Source organism: Amblyraja radiata, chromosome 41, assembly GCF_010909765.2.
Source record: "Amblyraja radiata isolate CabotCenter1 chromosome 41, sAmbRad1.1.pri, whole genome shotgun sequence".
Lineage (NCBI taxonomy): Eukaryota > Metazoa > Chordata > Chondrichthyes > Rajiformes > Rajidae > Amblyraja > Amblyraja radiata.
The window spans coordinates 14556798-14574529 of NC_045996.1; the positions used below are offsets into that span (position 1 = coordinate 14556798).

The 17732-nt window shown below is 49.3% G+C and overlaps 1 protein-coding gene across 2 annotated transcripts; it reads left to right on the forward strand.

The window, feature by feature from the left end:
- Positions 1-4664: 4664 nt before the first annotated feature.
- On the forward strand, positions 4665-15599 carry LOC116967809 (chromogranin-A-like). Of its 2 annotated transcripts, none has more exons than XM_033014410.1 (6): positions 4665-5089; positions 9883-9929; positions 10777-10870; positions 11616-11687; positions 13051-13901; positions 15215-15599. In XM_033014410.1, exons 1-6 carry the CDS (start codon positions 5044-5046, stop codon positions 15296-15298), a joined length of 1194 nt encoding a protein of 397 aa, XP_032870301.1. In that variant the 5' UTR covers positions 4665-5043; the 3' UTR covers positions 15299-15599. The 2 variants fall into 2 exon arrangements, with proteins under 2 accessions (XP_032870301.1, XP_032870302.1); XM_033014411.1 differs by having other exon boundaries at positions 11616-11684; positions 13048-13901.
- Positions 15600-17732: the final 2133 nt, after the last annotated feature.

Genomic DNA, 17732 nt, shown 5'->3' on the forward strand with positions numbered 1-17732 from the left:
TGGAACTCTCTGCCACAGAAGGTAGTTGAGGCCACAGTTCATTGGCTATATTTAAGAGGGAGTTAGATGTGGCCCTTGTGGCAAAAGGGATCAGGGGGTATGGAGAGAAGGCAGGTACAGGATAATGAGTTGGATGATCAGCCATGATCATATTGAATGGCGGTGCAGGCTCGAAGGGCCGAATGGCCTACTCCTGCACCTATTTTCTATGTTTCTATTTCCTCGCTCCATAGATGCTGCCTCACCCGCTGAGTTTCTCCAGCATTTTTGTCCACCTTTCTTGGATTTTTCCAGCATCTGCGGTTCTTTCTTAAACACAACAGCCTGACTGAAGAAGGGTCACGACCCGAAACGTCACCCATTCCTTCTCTCCAGAGATGCTGCCCGTCCCGCTGAGTTACTCCAGCTTTTTGTGTCTATCTCCTGTTATCAAGCCTTACTAAGTCCTACACACAGTCATAGAGTGATACAGTGAGAAAACAGGCCCTTCAGCCCAACTTGCCCACACCAGCCAACATGTCTGTGGAATTCTCTGCCTCAGAGGGCGGTGGAGGCAGGTTCTCTGGATGCTTTCAAGAGAGAGCTAGATAGGGCTCTAAAAGATAGCGGAGTCGGGGGATATGGGGAGAAGGCAGGAACGGGGTACTGATTGTGGATGATCAGCCATTATCATATTGAATGGCTGTGCTGGCTCAAAGGGCCAAATGGCCTACTCCTGCACCTATTGTCTATTGTCCAACATGTCCCAGCTACACTAGTCCCACCTGCCCGCGTTTGGTCCATATCCCTCTAAACATGCCCTATTCAGTCATCGTTCTATTGAGCCTTTGGATTTTACTTTAGAGATACAGAGCAGAAACAGGCCCCGTGGCCCACCGAGTCCGCACTGACGAACCAGGCCCCATAAGGTTAAGTTGGTGCCTCACAATACAACAGACCCTGGTTCGATCCTAACCTCAGGTACTGTCAGTGTGGAGTTTGCACGTTCTCCCTGTGACCATGTTGGTCTGCCCCAGTTTCCTCCCACATCCCAAAAGACATGAAAGTTTGTAGGTTAATTAGATTCTGTAAGTTGCCCCTTAGTATGCAGGAAGTGGATGAGAAAGGGGAACAAGAGATGCAGGCGGTGATGTAGGTAGATACAGGACAAATGAATGAAAGATGTGCGAAAAATGATAAAGGAAACAGACCGTTGTTAGCTGTGACAGCCAGCAGCATCTCTGGTGAGAAGGATTGGGTGATGTTTCGGGTCAAGACCCTTTTTCAGACTGATCAAGATGGGTCTAGACCAGAAACGTCACCCTTCCTTCTCTCCAGTGAAGTTGCCTGTCCTGTTGAGTTAAGAATAAGCAGTAAATATGTAAGTTCATTAAGGGATTGGACACGCCAGAGGCAGGAAACATGTTCCTGATGTTGGGGGAGTCCAGAACCAGGGGCCACAGATTCAGAATTGAGGGTAGGCCGTTTAGAATGGAGATGAGGAAAACCTTTTTTGTGGAATTCTCTGCCTCAGAAGGCAGTGGAGGCCAATTCATTGGATGCTTTCAAGAGAGAGCTAGATAGCGCTCTTAAAGATAGCGGAGTCGGGAGATATGGGGAGAAGGCAGGAATGGGGTACTGATTGGGGATGATCAGCCATGATCACATTGAATGGCGGTGCTGGCTCGAAGGGCCAAATGGCCTCTAACTCCTGCACCTATTGTCCATTGTGTATACGGTTTAAACCAGCATCTGCAGTTCCTTCTTGCACACTGTTTGCTTGGTGAGAAGGAGTATAGGCAATGAGACTCGACAAAGACCACTTTGAAGCTGGTATGACTTGGGTGGGGGAGGGATGGAGAGAGAGGGAATGCAAGGGTTACAATGTTAGTGAAATCAATATTCATACCACTAGGTTGTGAGCTCCCTGGCTGTGCAGCCTCCTCGTTCGTATGTGTGTGTGTGTGTGTCTGTGTCTGTGTCTGTGTCTGTGTCTGTGTCTGTGTCTGTGTCCCCCATACAATGATGACCTCCACAAACAAAGACAGCCTGCTCTCTCAAGAACTCATGTCCTGCTTTGTCATTCGTGACATCAGGTGAAGAGACAGGTCTCAGTCAACCCACCCTCCCGTGACATTCTGAAATGTGGTTGCAACAGAAGGTTGCTGTTTAAATATTGCTCATCCATAACTCACACGGTGGCGCAGCGGGTAGAGAGGGCTGCCACCTTGTCACAGCGCCAGCGACCCGGGTTCAACCCTGACCACAGCTGCCGTCTGTACGGAGTTTGTACGTTCTCCCTGTGACCGCGTGGGTTTTCTTCGGGAGTTCCGGTTTCCTCCCACACTCCAAAGACGTGCGGGTTTGTAGGTTAATCGGCCTCTGTATCTTGTCCCTAGTGTGTAGGATGGAAATACTACACGGGTGATCGCTGGTTTGCGTGGACTGGGTGGACCATAGGTACATATACATATCATACCAACAAGAATTCTGAAAAAGGGTCTCGACCCGAAACATCACCTATCCATGTTCTTGAAATGTCAAAGACTAGACTAGGCATAGCTTCCAGGTGCATGAAATCATGAGAGGAATAGATCGGGTAGATGCACAGTCTCTTCTATAGAGTAGGGGAATCGAGTTCCAGAGGACATGGGTTCAAGGTGAGGGGGGAAAGATTTAATAGGCATCTGAGGGGTAACTTTTTCACACAAAGGGTGGTGGGTGTATGGAACGAGCTGCCAGATGAGGTAGTTGAGGCTGGGACTATCCCAGCGTTTAAGAAACAGACAGGTACATGGATAGGGCAGGTTTGGAGGGATATGGACCAATTGTGGGTATCTGGGATTAGTGTAGCTGGGACATGTTGGCCGGAGTGGGCAAGTTGGGGTGAAGGGCCTCATTCTACGCTGTATCATTCCATGACAAGGTGAGTTGGGCAAAATTTGAAGGAGAAGCATAGGGGTGGTTTTTTTACACCGAGAGTAGTGGGTGTCTGGAACATGCTGCCATGGGTGGTGGTGGAAGCAGATACGATAAAGGCTTTGGATATGGAGGGATATGGATCACGTGGAGGCAGAAGGAGATTAGTTCATGTTGGCAACATAATTGAATGGCGAAGTAGACTCGATGGGCTGAATGGCCTAATTCTGCTCCTATCACTTGTGAACATGCATTTCCTTGTTTCTACACGTAAGCCTACAGCTTGGCAGCACAGATCAGAGGACCATTGATTTTCTATCAGCCTTAGGACTGGACAGCACAGTGTACAAACCCAATAATCCCAGCCAAGGTGATTATCCTTGAAAAATTGATTCATTGTGGAGAATTTCACTAATGATCAATTAGTCTAAACCCTGAGCTTTGAAGATCAGGCATGAAAACAAAAAAAACACATTTGTAGCTGTTAGTTGTAAGGTGGGCCGCTCATTAAGAAATGCAAAACATTTAATGATGTGGATAAGCAAGAATATTAATACAAATAAGTAACTTAACAAGATCAGCAAGGCATGATTTTAGATCAGTGGAAAAAATATATTGAATGGAAATTTGTACTAAATTAAAAATTGATGAAAAATGCCTACATTCATATTAATGTATTTTCAGTCAATACATCCACAGGTTATGTTAGCATTACTCATCGATTTTTATAGAGTGGGGATGTACAGCATGGAAACAGGCCCTTTGGCCCACTGTGTTTCCATGCCGACCACCTTGCCTATTTATACCAATCCCAATGTTGTCGGAAGGAACTGCAGATGCTGGTTTAAATTGAAGATAGACATAAAATGCTGGAGTAACTCAGCGGAACAGGCAGCATCTCTGGAGAGAAGGAATGGGCGGCGTTTTGGATCGAGACCCTTCTTCACTCTGATCAGTCAGAAGAAGGGCCTCGACCCGAAACGCCACCCATCCCTTCTCTCCAGAGATGCTGCCTGTCCTGCTGAGTTACTCCAGCGTTTTGTGTCTATGCCAATCCCACATGCTTGCATTAATTCCATTCCCCCTCGAAGCTCTGCTCGTTTCATGTACCTGTCCAGATGCCTCTTACATGGTGTTACTGCTCCTGGCCCCGTCACCTTCAGTCTGAAGAAGGGTCCTACTCAATACTAAAGTATTGGCCTGGTCCTATTTACCTGAATTTGGTCCTCATCCAAATGAAACCCTTCCTATCCATACATCTGTCCAAATGTATTGTACAAATCATAAACGTGTCCACTTCTATAGTATTATCTGGCAGCTCGTTCCAGATACGGACTAACCTCTGAGATGATCAGCCATGATCATATTGAATGGCGGTGCTGGCTCTAAGGGCCGAATGGCCTCCTCCTGCACCTATTTTCTATGTTTCTATGTACGTTCTTAAGTGGGGTATCTTAAAGCTAACGGAATCAAGGGATATGGGGAGAAAGCAGGAACGGGGTACTGATTGTGGATGATCAGCCATGATCACATTGAATGGCGGTGCTGGCTAGAAGGGCTGAATGGCCTACTCCTGCACCTATTTTCTGTGTTTCTATAAAGGAAAGTGGTAACCAATTTACACATTGCAAGCTCCCACAAACTAAAGTGGCCTCATTCTGCTCCTGTCACAAGATCTCATGACTTTAGCGAGCGTTTTGTATTCAGTGCCCTATGCGGCCGCTGTTCCAACTACCTGATCCTTGTCCACGCTCTTAATCGCCCTTCGTTTAGTTGCAATCGCCCTCCCAGAGGTCGTTTGACAGAATATTCTATTTTCTACCGGGGGATAGTAAATGGTGATTGAATGCACCTTTAAAAAACATGTACAACATGAACTCCTGACATCACTTCCTCTGGTCTTGACTATTTAAGGACACAATCCTGTAACGATCCCGGGCTGTTTCACGCCGCCGCCACTGGGACTGGTGGCTAACTCCATCTCCATCGCCTTTCAGTTTTCTCCAGCGAACTCATTCCACCCCCTTCTTATGTTGTATCATTTTCATTATATAACCCATGTAGACTTATCCCTCCCCTCGTCTCCTTAACCCCCCTCACACACACACACACCACACACACATCACCGGGAGCGAACAGCACAAGATGATTCTCAAAGGTTTCGTAGCCTGGATGGTTTTCTGCCACCAAGGTAAGAATGTTGGCCCGAAATTTGTGTCGTGTTTGAGGATTTTCTTTTACACGCGTTTCGTAGGTGCGTTGGGCGCCAGCGCTGTTATTTAATCACGTCTGTCGCTTGGTGTATGTGTGTGTCTGTGTGTGTGTCTCTGCGTGTGTGTGTGTCTCTGTGTGTCTGTGTCTCTGTGTGTGTGTCTGCGTGTGTGTGTGTGTGTGTGTGTGTGTGTGTGTCTGTGTCTGCGTGTGTCTCTGTGTGTGTGTGTCTGTGTCTGTGTGTGTGTGTGTGTGTGTGTGTGTGTGTGTGTGTACGTGTGTATGTGTATGTGTGTGTTTTGTGTGTTTTGAGGTGGAAAAGTTGTGGTTTGTGGCGAGACCTTTTGTCAGAAAAAGATTGGAAATTGTAACCGGTGGCGATCAGTACTTCCCCAATCGCCCGGAGCTGCCCGTGAGAGGAGGTTTCAGCACCGCGAACAGCGGCGGCCGGCACTGCTACTGCTCACTGCCGCTCCCTCCCTCCCTCCCTCCATCCATCCGACCTTCACCCACCCTTCATCGCACCTCTCCATCTATCTGTGTCCTCGCTGCCCCGTCTTCCCTCTCCTCGTCCTCATTCCTTATGTCTGACTGCACATAGACACCCCCCTTTCTCAACCTTGCTCGCTCTCTCTCTCTCTCTCCCCCCCCTCTCTGTCTCTACCCCCCCCTCTCTTCTCTCTCTCTCCCCCACCCTCTCTGTCTCCTCCCCCCCCTCTCGTCCCTCCCCCCCCCTCTCTGTCCCCCCTCCCTCCCTCTCTCCCTCTCTCCCTCTCCATCCCTCTCCCTCCCTCTACCCCGGTTCTCCATTCTCCTCTTTCTCTGACCCGCTGTCTCTGTGTCTCTCTGTCTGTCTGTCTGTCACGCTGTCCCCTCTCTCACTGCCCCCTCTTTCTACCTCCCCCTCAATGCATCTTTCTCCCCCTCTCTGTTCATCCCCCTCCCCATCTCCGTGTACATCTATCCCTCTCCTCCCCTCCCCCCTTGGTCCTCTCTCTAACTTCTCGCCTGCGACACCACCTCCTCCCCCCCAGCTCCAGATTCATTTTCTTCCCAGCTGTTATCAGGCAACTGAACCGTCCTCTCACCTAGATTGCGGTCCTGACCTCCCATCCACCTCATTGGAGACCTTTCAACTATCTTTAATTAGTCCTTATCTTGCACTAATTAATATCCCCTTTATCTTGTATCTGTACATTGTGGACGGCTTGGTTGTGGAAACATAGACAATAGGTGCAGGAGGAGGCCATTCGGCCCTTCGAGCCAGCACCGCCATTCATTGTGATCATGGCTGATCATCCCCAATCAATACCCCGTGCCTGCCTTCTCCCCATATCCCTTGATTCCACTAGCCCCTAGATGAAGAATCATTTCTTTGACAGGATAGCGGGCAACACAAACCTTTCCACTCTATCTCGCTGTACGTGACAATAATAAGCGGAATTAATGGGGCATTTTACATGCGGGGAAGCAGGAAACAAGAGTCTGTAAGGTAGAGGAGGTGTTTATTAAGGGGCATTAAATAAATGCATTAAAAAGCAGGAAAAGGCCATTCAGCCCGTTGTGCCTGTTCTACCATTCAATAAGGCCATGGCAGTTCAGAAACCCATTGATTCCCTCAATATCATAGAAACATAGAAATTAGGTGCAGGAGTAGGCCATTCGGCCCTTCGAGCCTGCACCGCCATTCAATATGATCATGGCTGATCATCCAACTCAGTATCTCGTACCTGCCTTCTCTCCATACCCTCTGATCCCCTTAGCCACAAGGGCCACATCTAACTCCCTCTTAAATATAGCCAATGAACTGGCCTTGACTACCCTCTGTGGCAGAGAGTTCCAGAGATTCACCACTCTCTATGTGAAAAAAGTTCTTCTCATCTCGGTTTTAAAGGATTTCCCCCTTATCCTTAAGCTGTGACCCCTTGTCCTGGACTTCCCCAACATCGGGAGCAATCTTCCTGCATCTAACCTGTCCAACCCCTTAAGAATTTTGTAAGTTTCTATAAGATCCCCTCTCAATCTCCTAAATTCTAGAGAGTATAAACCAAGTCTATCCAGTCTTTCTTCATAAGACAGTCCTGATATCCTAGACAATAGACGCAGGAGCAGGCCATTCGGCCCTTCGAGCCAGCACCACCATTCAATGTGATCACGGCTGATCATCCCCAATCAGTACCCCGTTCCTGCCTTCTCCCCATATCCCCTGACTCAGCTAGTTTAGAGGGTTTTGAGGTACAGGACCTTTGCCCCACCGAGCCTGTGCCAACCATCGATCACCCATACACCAGTTCTATATTATCCCACGTTCACATCCTACACGGCAGGGGGGTTTCACAGAAGCCGCTTAACACGAACTACAAACCCTGCACCGTCTTTGGAGTGTGGGAGGAAACCGGAGCGCCCGGAGGAAACCCACGCGGATCACGGGGAGAGAACGTGCAAACACCGCACAGGCAGCACCCGCGATCAGGATCGAACCCGGATCTCTCTGGCTCTATGCCCTACCCGCTGCCCCACCTAAAACGGAGGAGAATAAAGTGGGGTTCGTGCAAACGGGTGGTTGGAGGTCGGTGCAGACTCAGTGTAATATCCTGAACGGAAACCTCTGGAGACTTTGCGTCCCACTCAAGGTTTCCCTGCGGTTCCCGGAGGTTGCAGGCGGTTGCCGGAGGTTGCAGGTGGTTGCCGGAGGTTGCCGGAGGTTGCAGGTGGTTGCCGGAGGTTGCAGGCGGTTGCCGGAGGTTGCAGGCGGTTGCCGGAGGTTGCAGGCGGTTGCCGGAGGTTGCAGGCGGTTGCCGGAGGTTGCCGGTGGTTGCAGGTGGTTGCCGGAGGTTGCAGGTGGTTGCCGGAGGTTGCAGGTAGTGGAAGCAGGTAGGGAGACTGACAAAAACCTCCGGGAACCGCACGGAAACCTTGGGTGGGGCGCAAAGTCTCCAGAGGTTTCCGTTCAGGTTTCCTAAGTGGGACAGGGTGGACGAAGGACCTGTTTCCGTGCTGTGTGCCTCTGTAATAGCGCGTCCTGGTTAGACATGTGGAAGTTAAGGCAGAGTTACTGGCGCAGGTTGGACTCCACGGACCAAGTGACCTTCAGCAGATGTGTGTGTGTGTGTCGAGGCCATGGATCCAATAACACAATCTCTGCCAGCAGTTAGCACACACGTTGTTGCCCCTGGTTACTGAATCACCTTGCCTCCATCTCTAATACTCTGGCTTTTAACAGCTGTCTGTATTCACTGTTCAGCAGGATGTTTGCAGTTTTCTGACCATAATATTTATTTTGTGCATGGAATGGTGGAATTAATACAGTCACCCCTGGCTATAATGGACCATGGGGAGGGGGTGAGTTTGTGTTGAGTTTATTGTCACGTGTACCGAGGTACAGTGAAAAGCTTTTTGTTGCGGTGCTGGCTCGAAGGGCCGAATGGCCTCCTCCTGCACCTATTTTCTAACCAGTCAGCGGAAAGACAATACATGATTACAAACATAGAAACATAGACAATAGGTGCAGGAGTAGAGGCCATCGGCCCTTCGAGCCTGCATCATTCGCCATTCAATATGATCATGGCTGATCATCCAACTCGGTATCCTGTACCTGCCTTCTCTCCATACCCCAATCGAGCCGTTCACAGTGTACTGATACATGATAAGGGAATAAAATGAATAATGTTTAGTGCAAGATAATGTCCAGTAAAGTCCATTCAAAGATAGTCCGAGGGTCTCCAATGAGGTAGATAGTAGTTCAGGACCGCTCTCTGGTTGTGGTAGGATGGTTCAGTTGCCTGATAACAGCTGGGAAGAAACTGTCTCTGAATCTGGAGGTGTGTGTTTGTTTACACACTTCTGAAAGGCAGCAACTCTGCTGCTGCCCATCTGCCAAACATGATGCCAACATTAACTCGTATTAATTGAATCGATTGAAAAAAATACAGCATGGAGACAGGCCCTTCGGCCCACTGAGTCCACGCCGACCATCGATCACCCGTTCACACTAGTTAACATAGAAACATAGAAAATAGGTGCAGGAGTAGGCCATTCGGCCCTTCGAGCCTGCACCGCCATTCAATACGATCATGGCTGATCATCCAACTCAGTGTCCTGTACCTGTCTTCTCTCCAAACCCCCTGATCCCTTTAGCCACAAGGGCCACATCTAACTCCCTCTTAGAAAGTTATCCCACTTTCTCATCCACTCCCTACACACTAGAGAGGAATTTACAGAGGGGCCGATTAACCTACAGACCTGGGATTAGTGTGGGATTGATGTAACTGGTTAGCACGGGCTCGATGGCCCGAAGGGCCTGTTGTCGTGCTGTATGTCTCTATACCTCAATGCCTCGCAATTTACTGGGTTCTTGCACAGACCTGATGGGCCGAAGGGCCTGTTTTTCTGTTGTATGTCTCTATACCCCAATGCGTCTTTTTCACTGGGTATCTGGCATGGACCCGATGGGCCGAAGGTCCTGTTGTCTTGCTGTATAACTCTTCCACTGGGTCCTGGCAAGGACTCGGTGGGTTGAAAGGTCTTCCATGCTATGTGCCTCAATGCTCTCTTCCACTGGGTACTGGCATGAACTCGATGGGCTGAAGGGCCTGTTTCGGTGCTGTATCACTCTAAGACTATGCCTCTCGCGCTCTGGGTGTGTCAGGTGAGGCCTCTTGGATGATCTGAATGAGTGGAGACCTAGTGTCTGGGACCTTGTGTTAACATTGACGCCCCCCCTTTGATGTTACCCGTGGCTCCACATCGATGGTTCTCGTCTCTCTGTTGCAGTGACCTGTCGACCGTTGTCCTCCGAGATGCTAACGGAAGATGATCAGGTAAGCCTGTCTCTCATCTTGACTTGACCACAACATCAGACACCCTGCTCCTTAAATATCCTCGCTCCCCAGTCATTCCCTCCTCTCCCCTCTCCGTCCGGGCACATGGTACAAAATTGTGTAAGCACCTGCCACCAGAACCAAGAACAGCCTCTTCCCCACTGTTTTTGGACACTTGGACAGACCTCCATCTTGATCCTCCAATCTACCTTGATGTGATCCTTGCTTTTTTAAAAAATCTGCACTTTCTCTGAGCTATAACACTATCAATTATGATCGGTAAGATTGTTAAGGGTTTGGACACGCTAGAGGCAGGAAACATGTTCCCGATGTTGGGGGAGTCCAGAACCAGGGGCCACACACAGTTTCAGAATAAGGGGTAAGCCATTTAGAACGGAGACGAGGAAACACTTTTTCTCACAGAGAGTGGTGAGTCTGTGGAATTCTCTGCCTCAGAGGGCGGTGGGGGCAGGTTCTCTGGATGCTTTCTAGAGAGAACTAGATAGGGCTCTTAAAAACAGCGTAGTCAGGGGATATGGGGAGAAGGCAGGAACGGGGTACTGATTGGGGATGATCACATTGAATGGCGGTGCTGGCTCGAAGGGCCGAATGGCCTGCTTCATTCTCTCAGCATATGACAGTCCCGCCATCCCGGGAATTAACCTTGTAAACCTACGCTGCACTCCCTCAATAGCAAGAATGTCCTTCCTCAAATTAGGGGACCAAATATGAGGTGCTGTCCCTCCATCAGACATGAACAGGTCTGGATATCCAAGGTTAGTGTCGGTTCTGGATGACCTGGTCCTTCCTACCTGCTGCCACCGTGTGCCTTTGTCTCTCTCTGCAGGTGACCAGATGTATTGTCGAGGTGATCTCCGACACTCTGTCCAGCCCCAGGCCGCTGCCTGTCACCGCTGGATGCAGCAAGGTCCTCAAAGAAGGTCAAGCTGTCCCTCAAACACAATCCTCCTCCCTCCCGTCATTCACCGGCTCCACATTGCTGCACTGTCCACCATGTGGTGCTTTCTCATTTCTCATAAGATAATTAACAAGGCTTCTGGTTCCATTTCTGCAATCTCTCTCTCTCTGTCTCTGCCTCTGTCTCTCTCTGTCTCTCTCTGTCTCTCTCTGTCTCTCTCTGTCTCTCTCTGTCTCTCTCTGTCTTTGTCTCTGTCTCTGTCTGTCTCTGTCTGTCTGACTGGCTCTCTCTCTATTTGTCTCAGTCTTTGTCTCTCACTGTCTCTCTCTCTATTTGTCTCAGTCTGTGTGTGTGTGTGTCTCTCTCTCTCTCTATCTATCTATCTCTGTCTGTGTCTCTTTCTCTGTCTCTCTCAGTCTCCCTGTCTCTCTCAGTCTCTGTCTCTCTGTCTCTCTCTGTCTCTGTCTCTCACTCTATCTCTCTGTCTCTCTCTCATTCTCAGTCTCTCTCTCTCTGCTTTCACACTCTCTCTCTATCACTCTGTCAGTCTCCCTGACTCCTCTGTCTCCCCCCCCCCCCCCCTTCATCCTCTCTGTCTCTGTGTCTCTCTTTTGTTCTCTCATTTTCTTTATTTTTACATTCTGTCTGTTTTCCCTCTGACCCTCTCTGTGTCGCATTAAATACTATTTGAGTGTGATTGAATATTTCACCTGTCGTAGCTTTTATAATGGTCAGGGTGCTAACTGCGACTGTTATCTCTGCTGCAGATGAGAGAGTTCTGGCCATGGTGCTTCATCAGAACCTGCTGAGGGAGCTGGAGGAACTCACACAGCCTGGTACAGTAGCCTGTCGTGTCCGTCATTCCGCACACTAACTAGTTTGGGGCGTGAATGTCCACCCACAGTTTGATTTGTAATCTCTCTCTCTCTCTCTCTCTCTCTCTCTCTCTCTCTCTCTCTCTCTCTCTCTCTCTCTCTCTCTCTCTCTCTTTCTCTCTCCCTTCCACTTTCTCTCCCTCAGTCTCTCTCTCTCCCAATACTCCTCTCTGTGTCTCTGTCTCTCTCTCTCTCTCCGTCTCTATCTCATTCTCTCTCTCTGTCATTATCTTTCTCTCTCTTTCTTTCCCACTGTATCTCACTGTCTGTCGCTCTTAGTCTGTCAGTCAGTCTATCTCTCTATTCTCTCTCCCACTGTCTGTCTATCTCTCTGTCGCTATCTGTCTCTGTCTGTCTGTCTCACTGTCTGTCTCTCTCTCTCTTATAGAAACTTACAAAATTCTTAAGGGGTTGGACAGGCTAGATGCAGGAAGATTGTTCCCGATGTTGGGGAAGTCCAGAACAAGGGGTCACAGTTTAAGGATAAGGGGGAAATCCTTTAAAACCGAGATGAGAAAAACATTTTTCACACAGAGAGTGGTGAATCTGTGGAATTCTCTGCCACAGAGGGTAGTTGAGGCCACAGTTCGTTGGCTATATTTAAGAGGGAGTTAGATGTGGCCCTTGTGGCTAAAGGGATCAGGGGGTATGGAGAGAAGGCAGGTACAGGATACTGAGTTGGATGATCAGCCATGATCATATTGAATGGCGGTGCAGACTCGAAGGGCCGAATGGCCTACTCCTGCACCTATTTTCTATGTTTCTATGTTTCTCTCTATCCCTGTCTCCTTATGTTGGCAGGACTGACATATGATGAAAGAATGGATCGACTGGGCTTGTATTCACTGGAATTTAGAAGGATGAGAGGGATATCTTATAGAAACATAAAATTCTTAAAGGACAGGCTAGATGCAGGAATAATGTTCCCCGATGTTGGGGGAGTCCAGAACCAGGGGTCAGACACAGTTTAAGAATAAGGGGTCGGCCATTTAGGACTGAGACGAGGAAAAACGTTTTCACCCAGAGAGTTGTGAATCTGTGGAATTCTCTGCCACAGAAGGCAGCGGAGGCCAATTCACTGGATGTTTTCAAGAGAGAGTTAGATTTAGCTCTTGGGGCTAACGGAATCAATGGGATATGGGGAGAAAACAGGAACGGGGTACTGATTTTGAATGGTGATGCTGGCTCGAAGGGTCCTGCACCTATCTTTCTATTAACCCTTGCATTGATCCTTGCATTAACCCATCCATTAACCCAGCATCATGCAACCTTTTCTCACAGTAACATCTGCCTGACTTTTAACCCTTGTGTGTTCCGGCTTCAGTTGAGAGTTCAGTCAAGCAAATGCCTCTGAAAAACGACAAGAAGTGGAACTATCCTATGGCAGAAAGCATGGAGTGGAATGAGGAGGACAACTTGGAGAAGAGGCTTGCCTCACTGAAGGAGGAGGGGGGTGATGAGTGGAGGGAGCCCAGCATCAGCCAAGGGGGATCCCACGTGAAGATGAACACCCCTTCGAAGGAAGAGGGAGAGGTGAAGAGGAACGGTCAAGGGCAAGAGGTGAAGAACGAGGAACAACGCAAGGACAAAGACCTCATCACTGGCGAAGATGGCACCAAGGTCGGAGCGCGAGCGAGCGAGGAAGAGTTCAGCGATGAAGACAAAGGCGGTTTCGGGAAGGGACGCGGCGAGCTATCTGAGGAAGACTATCAAAGCGCCATTGAGCTTGGGCAGGAGGGGCGAGAGGACCTCAGGGTGGACGAGCTGATTGAGAAGGTCGCCAAGCAGGAGTTGGAGAGCAGAGAGGATGAGGAGGAGGAGGAGGAGAGGAAGGAACGGGAAGGTGGCGTTCCCAGGAGGAATGGGAATGGGATCGGCCAGCCAAACGCCAGCAAGCGAGTGGAGGAGAATGCCAGCGATGAGGAAACTGACCAGTTTGAAGCGGAGCAGGAAGGACTGAAGATCCTGGAGGCACAAAGCCACGCGCTGGGCAACGTGGACCAGCAACAGCCTCGTGAGGATAAGAGACGCCATCATCTGGACACGAAGAAGAGACGTGAAGATGACGTTGTCTACCAGTGGAAGAAGCACCGCGGGCTGGGGAACGGCAAGGTGGAGGCGGTGGATGAGGAGGGAGAGGAGGGAGAAGGAGAGCAAGAAAGAAAACTGAAGCATGAGGTGAGTACGTAGGGCCGGCATGGTGGTAGAGCTGCAGCCAGAGACCCAGGTTCAATCCTGACTATAGGGCGCTGTCTGTACGGAGTTTGCACGTTCTCCCCGTGACCTGCGTGGGTTTTCTCCGGGTGCTCCGGTGTCCGCCCACACTCCAAAGACGGACAGGTTTGTAGGTTAATTGGCTTTGGTAAAATTGTAAATTGTCCTTAGTGTGTGTAGGATAGTGTTAGTTTACGGGATGATGGCTGGTCGGCACCGACTAGATGGGCCGAAGGGCCTGTTTCTGCTGTGCTGTATCTCTAAACTAAATTAAACAAAGTGAGTTTTCTCCGCTTCCCCAGGTGAGGGGGGGGGGAAGAGAAAGGAATTGTCACAACTCCTCATAATAGTCTGAAGAAGGGTCTCAACCTGATACGTCACCTATTCCTTTTCTCCGGAGATGCTGCCTGACCCGCTGAGTTACTCCAGCACTTTGCTCCTATCTTTTGTGAGCAGGTGTGGCCCCCATATCTGAGGAAGGATGAGCCGGCTCTGGAGAGGGTCCAGAGGAGGTTTACAAGAACGATCCCAGGAATGAGTGGGTTAATTTATGATGAGCGTTTGCCAGCACTGGGCCTGTACTTACTGGAGTTTAGAAGAATGAGGGGGGACCTCATTGAAATGTACAGAATAGTGAAAGGCTTGGATAGAGTGGATGTGGAGAGGATGTTTCCACTAGTGGGAGAGTCTAGGACTAGAGGTCACAGCCTCAGAATTGAAGGACGTTCTTTTAGGAAGGAGATGAGGAGTAATTTCTTTAGTCAGAGGGTGGTGAATCTGTGGAATTCTTTGCCACAGGAGGCTGTGGAGGCCAAGTCAGTGGATGTTTTTACGTAAAGATAGACAGATTGTTGATGTCAGGGGTTATGGGGAGAAGGCAGGAGAATGGGGATAGGAGGGAGAGACAGATCAGCCATGATTGAATGGCGGAGTAAACTAGATGGGCCGAATGGCCTAATCCTTCTACTATCCCTTATGACAATAAATAATAGTTGCAGGAGTAGGCCATTCGGCCCTTCAAGCCAGCACCGCCATTCATGGCTGATCATCCCCAATCAGTACCCCGTTCCTGCCTTCTCCCCATATCCCCTGACTCCGCTATCTTTCAGAGCCCTATCTAGCTCTCTCTCGGTAGCATCCAGAGAACCGGCCTCCACCGCCCTCTGAGGCAGAGAATTCCACAGACTCACCACTCTCTGTGGGGGGAAAAATGGACCTAACGAACGCCCGATAAAAGCGGGTGGGTGATCAGATTCTGCTTCCGTCCCTTCCCGCAGGAACACGAGCTGAGTAACCTGGCGGAGATTGAGCGGGAGCTGAAGGACGTGGCGGACAAACTGCGGGACATCCAGCGGGGTTGAGAGCCGTTCGTTCCCATTCCCAAGGGTGGCCATTGCCTCCCATCACCAATGGCCGCCATTACGTTGACGTGTAGACCAGCCCATCGCCATCGACATCCCCCTCCCTGGCTGTGTACTGTTATGGTCCAAAGCTTCATCGAGCATGGACAGGGTGCAGTGATGCATGGTATATTATTCAACTTGTCAGTGTTCTTCTGCTCAATGGCAATGTAATCCCATCAGTGAAAGAATTCAAATGTACAATGTAATGCCTTTCCTTGAGTTAAGGGCCTGTCCCACCAGCATGCGACTGCATGCGGCAAGCGCGACCTAACGTGGCCGCTTGAGCCGTACGGCCTTGCGGGGGCCGGTCCCACTTCCATCGCCGGAGCCGTATGGAGTTGTGCGGAGCTGGTCCCGACATCGCGCAGGGCTCCGTCCAAAATTAACATAGTCCAAAAATTCCGCGTGGCAACAGCCACATTGAGGCCGTACACAGCGTCTCAACGCCGTACGCCTAGCGCGTGGCATTGCGCGAAGATGTCACCGCCCGGCATGATTGGTGAGTATGATGTCGGGACCAGCCCCACACAACTCCACACGTCTCCGCAGTTGGAAGTGGGACCGGCCCCGCGAGGCCGGACGCCTCAAGCCACCACGTTTGGTCGCGCTAGACGCACGCATGCTGGTGGAACACGTGTACTGAGGTACAGTTAACAGCTTTGTTTCACTCGCTATCCAATCAAGCCAAGTCACTTTTATTTCTATAGCACATTTAAAAAACAACTCTCGTTGGCCAAAGTGCGTTACATTGGTGGAGGTACTAACATTAAACAACATCGGTTCATAGATTAAGTACATACATAAATACATACATATAGCCCTCCCTCAGAGGACGTCAACAAAGGCTTGGGAGTAAAGATGAGTTTTAAGTCTCGACTTAAAGGAGTCGATAGTTCTGATGGGAAGAGGGATCCTGTTCCACAGTCTAGGAGCTGTTCTTGGGTACTATAGAAACATAGAAATTAGGTGCAGGAGTAGGCCATTCGGCCCTTCGAGCCTGCACCGCCATTCAATATGATCATGGCTGACCATCCAACTCAGTATCCCGTACCTGCCTTCTCTCCATACCCCCTGATCCCCTTAGCCACAAGAGCCACATCTAACTCCCTCTTAAATATAGCCAATGAACTGGCCTCAACTACCCTCTGTGGCAGAGAGTTCCAGAGATTCACCACTCTCTGTGTGAAAAAAGTTCTTCTCATCTCAGTTTTAAAGGATTTCCCCCTTATCCTTAAGCTGTGACCCCTTGTCCTGGACTTCCCCAACATCGGGAGCAATCTTCCTGCATCTAGCCTGTCCAACCCCTTAAGAATTTTGTAAGTTTCTATAAGATCCCCTCTCAATCTCCTAAATTCTAGAGAGTATAAACCAAGTCTATCCAGTCTTTCTTCATAAGACAGTCCTGACATCCCAAGAATCAGTCTGGTGAACCTTTTCTGCACTCCCACTCGGGCAATAATGTCCTTCCTCAGATTTGGAGACCAAAACTGTACGCAATACTCCAGGTGTGGTCTCACCAAGACCCTGTACAACTGCAGTAGAACCTCCCTGCTCCTAGACTCAAATCCTTTTGCTATGAAAGCTAACATACCATTCGCTTTCTTCACTGCCTGCCTAGGGTATAGTACGGAACTGTGAAGGAAAAATGTTCCTGATGTTGGGGGAAGTCCAGAACCAGGGGTCACACACAATTTAAGAATAAGGGCTAGGCCATTTGGGACTGAGATGAGGAAAAACCTTTTCACCCAGAGAGTTGTGAGTCTGTGGAATTCTCTGCCACAGAAGGCAGTGGAGGCCAATTCACTGGATGTTTTCACGAGAGAGTTAGATTTAGCCCTTCGGTTTCGGGCTAACGGAATCAAGGGATATGGGGGAGAAAGCAGGAACAGGGTACTGATTGGGGATGATCAGCCATGATCATATTGAATGGCGGTGCTGGCTTGAAGGGCTGAATGGCCTACTCCTGCACCTATTTTCTGTGTTTCTATTTCTGCAAAAAAACAGATTTCACTGTATCTCAGTACATAAGCCAATAATAAAACAGTCGTAGCGTTCATTGATTGAATGACATTGCCACACTTGGACTGTTATATTAATATGCTCTTTTCTGGAAACCATACTTGTCTCATTATTATGAATTATTATGTATTTTTTGAGCATTTTGCATTGGTTGCCATGATAATTGAGTATCGTGTATTACCAAAGGTGCCTGAGGCGTTCAAGTCGCAGTCAGTCGCACAGTTTGGGTTCACCGTTTATCTGTATTTACACACAATATTTGTGAGATAATAAAATCTTGCTCTGGAATCACCACACTGTCTGTGAGTTACTTCTCAGGCAAGGTTGCCCTCACCACCAACGCACAAGGCCATTCGGTTGCCCTCACCACCAA

Bases quoted from the DNA above. Each gene is read 5' to 3' on its own strand.
- LOC116967809 (XM_033014410.1), top strand. From the start codon at position 5,044: ATGATTCTCAAAGGTTTCGTAGCCTGGATGGTTTTCTGCCACCAAG. The intron at 5,090-9,882 runs GTAAGAATGTTG...TCTCTGTTGCAG, and splicing joins GATGGTTTTCTGCCACCAAG to TGACCTGTCGACCGTTGTCC. The intron at 13,902-15,214 runs GTGAGTACGTAG...CCCTTCCCGCAG, and splicing joins AAAGAAAACTGAAGCATGAG to GAACACGAGCTGAGTAACCT.